This window comes from Osmia lignaria, chromosome 7 (assembly GCF_051020975.1).
Source record: "Osmia lignaria lignaria isolate PbOS001 chromosome 7, iyOsmLign1, whole genome shotgun sequence".
Lineage (NCBI taxonomy): Eukaryota > Metazoa > Arthropoda > Insecta > Hymenoptera > Megachilidae > Osmia > Osmia lignaria.
In genome coordinates this window covers 4280509-4291386 of record NC_135038.1, presented here as the reverse complement: position 1 = coordinate 4291386, position 10878 = coordinate 4280509, and the positions used below count along the sequence as shown (strand labels likewise).

The 10878-nt window shown below is 40.0% G+C and overlaps 1 protein-coding gene across 2 annotated transcripts; it reads left to right on the top strand.

Moving 5' to 3' along the window:
* Positions 1-7438: 7438 nt before the first annotated feature.
* On the top strand, positions 7439-10681 carry LOC117609640 (uncharacterized). Of its 2 annotated transcripts, none has more exons than XM_034336242.2 (3): positions 7439-7683; positions 9119-9316; positions 9415-10681. In XM_034336242.2, the coding sequence occupies exons 2-3, from the start codon at positions 9232-9234 to the stop codon at positions 9978-9980; spliced, it is 651 nt and encodes a 216-aa protein (XP_034192133.2). In that variant the 5' UTR covers positions 7439-7683; positions 9119-9231; the 3' UTR covers positions 9981-10681. The 2 variants fall into 2 exon arrangements, with proteins under 2 accessions (XP_034192133.2, XP_034192134.2); XM_034336243.2 differs by lacking the exon at positions 7439-7683 and adding an exon at positions 8628-9040.
* The last annotated feature ends 197 nt before the right edge of the window (positions 10682-10878 follow it).

The following is a 10878-nucleotide window of genomic DNA, read 5'->3' as shown; positions in this document are numbered from 1 at the left end:
CTCTCATAATTAGCCCCTTGTTAGCGTATCATTCCAGTAGCGCGCGAGGTTACAAGCGTCGAACGAACTCGATTATAGTCATCAGTCCCCGTCCTCTCGCAATCGATCAATCGATCAACGAATCCTTGTAACAGAGAAAGCCCGTCGTCGTCATTGATCCTTCGATCCCGGTGTCCGGTGTCCATCTCCATCTCTAAGCTCGATCTTTGAAAAAAAAAAAAAAAAAAGAAGTTCAGCTGATCGGGAGTTCGAGCCATGTGTTAAAACGAGTGCCATAAACTGCGATTTCAAATCTCTCTCTCTTTCTCTCTCTCTCTCTCTCTCTCTCTCTCTCTCTCTCTCTCCCTCGAGTCAGCATCGTTTCTATTCTTTTTGTGTTACTTTGAAATAAATGAAGCATGGAACATGCAACTTAATCACTTTTCTATTGCAGATTAACAAATCTGTAGTCTGTCATTTGGATCGATTCGGTTGTTTTTATGTTGAGAAGCAAGTTGTAGAATATTTATTGATTTATTGCATCGGATACTTGAGATATCAGTACGATTGAGTCGAGATGAGATTGAATCGGAACCGGAAGGAGATCACGAGAGGATCGATCGTGTTTAACCCTTTGCGAACGGAGTGATTTGAAATTAGTTCGCTTCTCGATTACTTATTAAACAGATAATCTGGCTGAAAAAATTAAAAATTCGTAAAGGGTTAACAAGTGAAACAACCTTCATTGGTAATTACAAAATAGAGAAAGAGAGAGAGAGAGATAGGAGAGAGTATGGAACAGCGACGATGAACTGAGGTTGCCTTATAAATTATCGAGCCTATATTATATAAATATATATATATATATATATATAAATGGAAATATATTATTGTAAGATCGTCTAGGATGATCGAGGCAAATATATTAATATCGGAGAGATGTGTATACGTGTTTATGTGAGATAATGTCTGCATGCGTGTATGAAAGAGAGAGATGTATACCAGTAGAAAACAACGTACTATTATTTGATGAAGATTAGAGAGAAATCTATCGTACGGTCATTAGTATTACAATACCTGCTGTATGGATGTAAGATGATACGAAGAAAGCTATTATATAATTTTATCTATTATTATTAATTATTAATTAATATTCTCTATTATTATTATTATTAATTATTATATTATTATTACGAATGAGTATCGGAACCACACATCTTATGTAGCTGTGATTTTGCTTTCGAACAAGTAAAGATTAAAAGTATTTATAGCAACGCGAAGTTTCTTTTTGTTTATTATACAGTCCCGTAATATTATTACATAACAGATGTTGTATCAATTGATTATTATTTAATGATACAGCACAACGATATTTAATAGCAAACTGTTGCTAAATCTTTCACCTATCTACATAGAACAGAACGATAATTTTATTATGTTAATCAATTATTTACAGCACGAATTAAATTATACTCTCGTTATAAATATGTCATAAACTTAGTTGATTAATATCACAGGGTCGGAGTTTACAGTGCTGATAATGAAATGAGCAACGTTATCTTCGCGTTTTATCTTGTACTGTTTTTTACTATTACAGTATTTGTTTTTTATCAACATGTTTATCGTTTTAATTTACTAAACATGCGTCTAATGAATGATAATAATTTTATTTCGGTCATTCTATCGTTCGGTAAGTAATTCTTTTCCTCTCTGTATAAAAAAAATTAGAAGTAGTACTTCTTAGGCTGAAGGATTAATTAATTTATCGTTTTTATATACGTAGGTGCAAGAAATTTATTTCTATCGATTGATAGCGTTCATTTGTTTCATTATTGATGATATATAAATGTTAATTATGATTTAACTAGTTTGCAAATTAAAACTTTAATTATAATTTAATCAGGGTTAATTATAATTTGATCGGGGTGTCAGAGACCCCGCTGCACCAACAACGCCCTCTGGATACGGACCTGATAACATGGTAGGGTATTGAGGACCCCGAAGCACCGGTAACTGCATACCGACAATATGGTATCCGGGGTGTCAGGGACCCCGGCGACTCTTTCTACGCACCGCCAAAATATCATCTTGGGGTGTCAGGAACCCCGGTGACTCTTTCTACGCGCCAATAAAATTTCTCTTGGGGTTTCAGAAACCCCAGTGACTCTTCCTACGCACCGACAAAATATCACTTGGGGTTTCAGGAACCCCAGTGACTCTTCCTACGCACCGACAAAATATCACTTGGGGTTTCAGGAACCCCAGTGACTCTTCCTACGCATCGATAAAATATCTATTGGGGTTTCAGAAACCCCAGTGACTCTTCCTACGCACCGACAAAATAGCTCTTGGGGTTTCAGAGACCCCGGCGACTATTTCTACGCACCAATAAAATGTCTCTTGGGGCTTCAGGGACCCCGGGAACTCTTTCTACGCACCGACAAAATATCTCTTGGGGTTTCAGGGACCCCGGCGACTCTCTCCACGCGCTGACAAAATATGATCTTAGTATATTAGGGACCCCGTAGCTAAAATGTACGACCCATAAACTTTGCATAGAAAAATTAATAAAGCGTATAATCCTAGTACTTCTCAAGTTGAAAAGTGACACGGACGGACGTCTTTGCGCTTTATATAATTAAGATTGCAAATTATAATTACATCTAAAAATTAATTTAAAATTCGACCGTACCGCCATCTATACAGAAGTGACTTGAACTATTGACCCAGTTATCGATCGACTTTTTTAAGCCCCGAAATTATTTACCGACTTATCGATCAACCCTTCGGCAGTCGATAAGCGTGGGTGTTACCCTCTTTAATGATAACTTGGCGAGTAGTTTGAGCCACTTTTGTATAGATGGCGGTACGATCGACTTTTAAATTAATTTTGCAAATAAATTAAAACAGTTTTAAATTAGAAGTTTAATTTATTAAGTAGCTTTACAATTTTAATGTCTTTTTAAATAATTATATAAGTAAACTATGTAAACTGCGAAATATGTGAAGAAATTGAAGTGGACATTCTTCCATGTCTAAAGATATCCCTCGCAAATTATAAAGACAACAGCAAGACTATCGTTCTCAGAATCCACATGCAGGTGCATCGTGTCACCTATCGCTTCTTCTGCTATTTCTCCATCTTGTTTGAAGCGGTGGAGCGTTGCGAAGCGGATTCGCGACCGCGAGAAACGCGTAGCAAAACCGAGCAGATACTAAAAAATATTCTGCGTACTGTTGCAGGGCCGTATCCATGTGCCGTTCGTCGACCCGTCGACACATATAGGGAGGAAAAAGCAGACGAGAACCGAGGAAATCCTGTGCACAGACGAGAATAGACGAGTTTCTGCGGCTTCGAAACGCAAGGGGAAAGCAACGACTGCGACCACCGTGAGTAGATTGTCTGAGCGGTGGATTACTTGATACTTGCTACCTTAGAATCAGCTAAGAACATTTGTTTTATAATTGCTTTGATCCTTGACAGGTGTTGGTAACGCTGATAAAATTTCTCAATAGCTCAGAGTCGTTTCTAATAACGCGATTTTATTGTACATTTTTATTCTTGTTGCGCTTTCGTTAACTCGGCGACGGCTCTGCAATTACAAAGATAATAGCTACACGAACAAAGCAAATTAATTAACCATACGATAAAGACCGATCAACCCGTTGGGCATTCCGTGACACGTGCCCAAAACGTGACGCAACAATCAATCAATTATTTTATTCAAAAGGAAAGCTATCGTTATCTGCACATACAAAGAGCACATTTTATCCGTTTCGCGAGCTGTTTGCAAATTAAATCCCCTTTCATTTTACAATTCATCGAAATTTCGCGAACTTTCGTTCGTTACTCTTTCGGTTTCATCCGTTCCTTTTCTCTTTCCTTGAAAAGCTACCATAAATTTATCTTGTTTGCTCGCGAATATGTTCACCTGGCTCGTTGATTCAACGAGCACGTGTCGTTGTACCAAATCGCGTGCCAAAAAAAAAACATTATCAAACCGGGGAAGATAAAGAGGAAAGTAAAGTTGAGCAACGTTCGCGAAAAATTATTAGAATTATGGAGTATCATCGCGAGGCGAACATAAATAAACGTGGTTATCAGTAGCTTATCAATGGCCGTGGACAAAATCGTATTTCTACGTGTTTGAAACTGTGATGCTGACTTAAATATTCCGATAGAATCGGATAAAATAACTCGTTTGTTTTTATCCGATGTAATTATGCAGCTAACGCTGAAACGGTAGGGTCGATTAATTGAATGTTACATGGTTGATCGATCGTTAAGCCAGGCAATTATCTACGCACGAAAAGAAATATTTATAAAACAGGAAAGCGAGATTATTTTCTATCGGTGAAGAAATACAATAGTTTCGCATAATCGCATGATTCATTGCTTTCGAAGATTAGTTGTCATTCATAAAACGTATTAGGTGTATCTGTCTTTTATTTTTCAATATTATGATATAATAGCAGTTAAATACAGTGATAGTAAAGAGGCGTACAATATTAAAAAGTATAACAACTGTTGGTATTATCTTTTAATGCAATATGTTAAATTTTCAAATATCTTATATCTTCTTTGCATTTCAAATACTTACTTGAAATAATCTGTAATAATGTCAACGTATAACGGCGAGAAATGTGGTGTTAAGAAGAAAGTATTAAAGTAATTGCAGAAATTTTCCGTAAGTCGAGTTTTGTTCCATGTGTTAAGGCTGTATCGCTCGGTAAACAAAGCATTACACGTTAAAAAACTCGAGTATGAATTTACGATGAAGAATTTATTTTAACGCAGAGAATTGAATTTGCTTCTCGATAAGAGTCCCGATTAAGCCACATTAATTTAACTATCAAGTTGTTACGTAACCGGGGGTAATTGTGGATGATCCATCAAGAAAAATCCAATATTATCATAATACACAGCAATAACATAAGTGCAGAGTCCCTATCTGTCGCAAATTTACGTATCACCTCGATCGAATTAAGTATGACGACAGAGATATATACTTATTATTAAAACGTGTATTAATTTCGTTGAAATATCGTAAGCCGATTTCGGAAGCCTTTAAACCTTTCTTTATCAAGATTCTCGAAACCTTTCGTGTAAAACAATATAACCCTCTGAAATATTCAGCAGATAATTGTAAATGTTGACTTGAAATTAAGGAAAATATTCCAATACCTATCTCCAGCGTTCGTTCTAAAGCATACTTGGATCATTTATCTTCGTTATTTTTAAACACGTGAAAAGGGCTAACATATGGGTCATCAAGCAGTTCTAGTTTCTAGTTTCTTCAACTTTCAGCCTAGTTCTTGTTGCTATTCAAATGATTCTTGCCTAACAAAATTTCTGACAAATCACCGAAACGAACAACGAAAGTGAAATGTCTAGCAAATTTCTAACCAGTCGATGACTAATAAGCAAGCGACGCGATCGCTTCCGATATGCATACACGTAATCTGTCATCGCAGATGTTAACCAGGATAGAAAAGCTACGTTAAAACGTATCGACTCGTTATCGCGTTGGTCATCGTGTTTGGTCTGGATTAATGGCCCTTCATTAATGGTGTATTTTGTCTAGAGCCAAAGGACCCGAATCTACCAAAGTGTTTTTAATCGATGATCTTTGTACAGAAGTTCGGACGTCGACACTCGTCCAAACTCCTTGACATGATTCGATTACGAAACAGAGGCTAGCAAACCTCCGATCGTTGCTATTTTCGAAACCGTTTCGCTCGAATCTGTCGACCCTGTATTTTCAAGATCGAAAGAAAGACGATACGGTATGAAAAATTGATTAGAGACATCGTTTCTCGCGTTACGATCGACGTGGGCACATTTTTTCTCCTCGAATTCGTCGCGCTGAAACCGCGAAACGAGCCTGGCTTGCTAATTTCGTTATTAGACTGTTTATTAACAACGCTAACGCGTAAAAGCGTCGAGTAAATTTCCAATGGAATTCTTCTTCTTTCAGCGAGCAAAATTTGAAATAAAATTTTAATCGCACGTTTGGAAAAACCTCCTCTCTTCCGGCTTTGCGAAAATTCATCGTTGCTCCTACGCGAGTATCGATAGCGCGAATACGCGGGGGAAAAGCATTGATAAGAGAAGGGGAATCCAAGTGTCGCCCGGAACCTCTAATCATCGTCTGGACCAACGTCCACAGCGATTGCTCGATAGGAAATTAGAAAATTACTCGGTTCGCAGGATTTTTTAAACGTTCCGGCGTTCGCGATCACGCGAGTACCGCGTGAAAATTCTCATTGATTCTCATCGGTGGAGTGCGGTTTATATATTTTTTTCTTTCTCTTCACCTCGCGAGAGCTTCGCGTATTCGAATTACGTGAGAGATCAATGAATCGTTGCATAAGATCCACATTGTCAACGGCGCCGATACCTGGCCGCTCTAGTCGCGCACAGAAAAACGATTTAGACTGCGAATCGCGTTCGTTCGTTAATGCTAATTTCTCAGCGACGGATCCCAAATGGCAAAATTTAAATTCAAGTTCTTCTAGTTTCATAATACGTGTGAATTCGTAGGAAAAATAATTCAAAGTCTAGACAATCTTTTAAATAATTTTCGAGATAAGCATTAATATAATAACAAGACGCTTAGAAGCAAACAACGTGTGCACTTTTAATCGTCATGTTAGAGACAGAGAAATTTCAATATTTTCATAAACACATTCCTCATGGACTTTGGACACGATCAAAGACCATACTGAATGTGATACATTATGTATTATAATTGGGATTCTAGGAGGCGCAACGCAATCCGGCTTTCACCCACGAGAACACGCGCCAAGTCCCTTATCCGACCCAACTTTACGTCACTATCACGTGCTAGGGTCATTGAAAACCTTTCGTCTTTTCAATGTTACGAAACTGCCAGCACGAGACTAGTAACTTGACATTTTTCTACGATCAATACTATGCGTCTTCCCGCCCATTCTTCGTATTTAAATTGGAAGAAGGGTAGAAAATCGTGACTGGTCCACATTTTTTAAAAGGTGCGTTTACCTTATCGGACCCTACTCGTTACCTGCTATCTTTATTACCCTTTTTGGTATAGCCTACTTCATTAGAAGACGCCATTCATAAATGAATCATCTAAATCTACCATCATTTCCTCTACTTCCAGAATTGCGATTAGACTGATATGAAACCTTTTTTTTTTAGATCGATACGTATCGATGAACAATCCACTCGAGTATCTGAAGGAGTCAAACGATAGGAAAAAAGTGTTTGAATCTCCGAGAACGCCGAGTGAAGCTGAGCCCTTTGGCTCCAGTTTCGAAACTCCACGAGGTAGGCTAGTGTTGTACGTGACTGTTCTCGCGTTTTCGTTATTCGGCCCTTTCGTGTTCGTTTCGACGACGCCCGCCAATTGGTTGGTGCACCCTTGAAGCCCATTTAAGCGACCAATCCAGTGATGTTCCACCGATGCCGAGGTTCCCAATAGAAGCACGAGGTCGCCACTGAATGCCGAGTTTAACGTCGAGCACCGTTCCGCGGTACGAGCACACAGTCGTTGTTTGTGTTCTGTCGAAGCCGGTGGGAAAGAAGCAGCAGAGAAGCCCATTGGGCGCTTAGTCAGTTTGCGACAGCCCTGCAAACGGACCTCGAGCCTTTCGTAAACGGGTGAACTTGATCGATTTCATGGAGACTGTCAACGTGCCACCAAAGGATGGACACATTCCGTGAGTTTCCGATCGTTTTTCAATCAATACGAAAAATATCGTTAGGCTTTGTGGACGCACGCGCGAGACCCGCTCCGAAACGACAGAATATCCGAGCCGTTTTATATGGGTACCGACTGCCGTTCGACCGTGCCTGACGTTCATATAAATATACACCAGCCAAGGTGAGTCAACGGCACGGTTACATAGAAGTTTCTAGTTCCTATCGGTACGATAACGAGCAGATAGGTAGACGCTTGGTTAATCTGCTTTAGGATCGATCACGACCTGCTTCCGTTCGTCCGATCAAGTGGGAACGCGCGAGCGCGACGAGTACCGCTTCGCTAGGGTCTTTTGTAACCCTCCTTGTTTACCTTGTCCTACCAATTGGTCGTTTATGAAACGATCAACGCTCGTTGAACGTCCAGAAGCTTCGTTAGATCGTGAACGAATTTTAGTTGAAATTATCTACCAACTGAATTCCTTGGCATTCGTCAGACTCTTCGTTAGCATAAGTTCACGGCGACGATTTCACTGTACAGCGAAGTCTATGTCGAAATTATCAATCTTCCGACAAGATGCAAGAATTGCAACTTGACGTTTGTTTCGTCCGATTAAATTTCAGGTCAAAATCTTAACTCGTTGCTCAATTGTGTATTCGTCGTTCCTCGAGGATCATGGGATCATTTGCATATTAATCTGTTTCAACTTCGGATCAAGATTTCAAGGTTCTGCTGCCTATAAATTTTCCAGTAAAAGTTATACAACTCGCGATTCCTCGAGATTCTTAGAAGCATGTATTAAAATGTCCTGTTCCATCATCCTGTTTCGCTACTCGATGGATATGGGTCCCCCAAGTTGCATCGCCGGCTCTTCTATTTATGATAATAATTTGCCGCAATCATGGGGGGCGAGGGGGAGCAGTCGGCACAGAGTATATTACGATCAGCTCAACTGTTCTGCGAGCGTATCGCGAAACCGCGTCGCGTTGCATCGTTGCGAAATAGTGCGTCGCTCCGATACCCGTAACCACAGTATTCTTTGTACCCGTGCGTTTCTTTCTTCGACAATTCCGACGCCGAAAGTGGTTCGATCGGTCGAAGGTACGATCAGACAAACGTTTTTAAACAAACATTCGATTCGTTAAAATATTGCTTAAGATTGTCTGCAAAAGCTGTTGAAGAGTTAATCTCGGGTCGTCAAGGCTATCAAAGCGTGCCGTTTTTTTTTTTTTTTTTTTTTTTTTTATACAACTCAGCTTTGGCAACGCGAAAGTCGAAGGTCTGTTCAGTACTGATTGATGTACGTGTACGTACATCCGTGATCCTCGAAACGAACGTCAAGAACTGATGTAAAAATAAAAGAAAAAAGAAAAGAGGTAGAGGTCAAAAATTTCGCTTATCGTTTGTTCGACATCTACATCGTATACTACATAATTTAATTGGTTCTGTTTCAGAATAAAACAGCGATAGCCAAGTGCGACCGAGAAGTCCACGGACCTGAGGAATAGTATTAAACGCTCATCAGAGCCTTTTTCTTTCGTATCAACGCACCAATAACAGACGGAATATGTCGAAATTAGCGGGAATAATGGAGACGGAGGACGTAGTTGGTAAACCGACCCTCGTGCGACGTGTTTCCAACATGCTGAAAGGTGAGGAACACCTTAATTTTATTCCTCTTTGTAAACCTCGACAGAAATAATGATGCAAGACTAACAATAAAACCCGTTCTATTCTTTTTGCCCAACAGATGGAAATTATAGCGGACCACCAATGTTGTTCCGACACGCGTCCATGCAGAAGATTCGTCATTGCTGCCAGAATCTGAATCTCTTCCCGTATCTACTCTACTCGTTCGACAATTCAAAATCGCATCCAGTAGCACGTAAGGTGCACCTCTGTCTAGGACAGTTCCTCGAAGTGATCACATCGAGGATCTTTTTCTTGTACAAAAGCTTTCGACGCTCGCTGTTACGTGGCATTCGTTCGGACGATCAGAAAAGCGAAGAAGAAGAACCGATCAAGTCGCCTATCGACACCGGTAAATTAACCAGCGAATTTCAAACGATCACCCGACAGAAACGCAAACGACAAAGCCCGTTGTTTCTCAGTTTGGCCGTTTATCTGGCCGTGCTATTTCTCGCTTTTCAAATGGTCGGCCTATTCAGCCTGATGGTGTTCGGCAAGTACACGCCTGGCTTCATTTTCCTCATATCAGCCTTGTTGTTCCTCGGTTGTATCTCGCTTAAGATCCTCTTTCACGAGAGCGTGATGCACACCGTCAAGCCGAAAAAGAAGAAGAACAAAGTACAATGATCCCTTTATTCCCTCGCGGCCATCAAGGCTGTTCATCGGATAGATAATAGACCTAAGAGTATTTCAGAAGAGTTCTTGGCCCTCCCATTGCAGTTTCTCCTGTTACATACTTAAACGATAACACCAGACAGAGCTTACCAAGGGCTGGCGAAACTAGCCACACGAGTGTTTCAAATGACGACCAAAGCTAAGGGTAAGGATAAAGGGAGCAACCTTCCATTCTTTGTTTTCGATTTCGAGAAAATTTCAGGAAAACTTAACGCAGAACCTTCTAAGGGTAATGGTTAGATTCTTTACGCTTTCTCTTAATCGATGGAAGCCTAGATTTCACGCGACTGTAACACTGTCGAGTACATTACTCCTCCCTAGGGAATAAGTCAATGGAAGAAAATGATATTGCAACCCTCGAGAGATAAGTATATTGCTTTTTCGCTAAGGAAGATTATCGTACCTTAGCACAGTACATTCTGGTGCAATGTAGGCACCTCCAAAAAAGGTAGGAACTTCTCACCACTTGTGTTCAATTTTAGGAGAACCCAGGGAGAGCTTAATCTAGTACTTTCTATCCTCGCACATAAAGAATAAGGTACCCATCGCAATGGACGTCATTTTAAAAACTCGTGTGGCTGCTACCTAAGTCGCTTGTTCATGTTCGTACACGTTCTTACCATCCCTTTTTTTTTTTTTTTTTTTTATTGATAGCTTCGTAGTTTATACAGCAGATCGGGATTTGACCCGCTTACGCGCCGCCAATTTCACATGATAGTTCTTTTTGTACTTTAGTCGGATATAAATGGACGTAAAGTAATCGCGTGCACGATCGTTGTGGCAACGTTTGGAGGATAGTATGATTGTAATCCTTCCTCTATCATTTTCTTCCTCTTATTTTTCTGTCAAC

Excerpts from the sequence above, each read along its gene's own strand:
- LOC117609640 (XM_034336242.2), top strand. The coding sequence starts at position 9,232 with ATGTCGAAATTAGCGGGAATAATGGAGACGGAGGACGTAGTTGGTAAA. Across the intron at positions 9,317-9,414 it reads TGTTTCCAACATGCTGAAAG|ATGGAAATTATAGCGGACCA; the intron begins GTGAGGAACACC and ends TTTGCCCAACAG.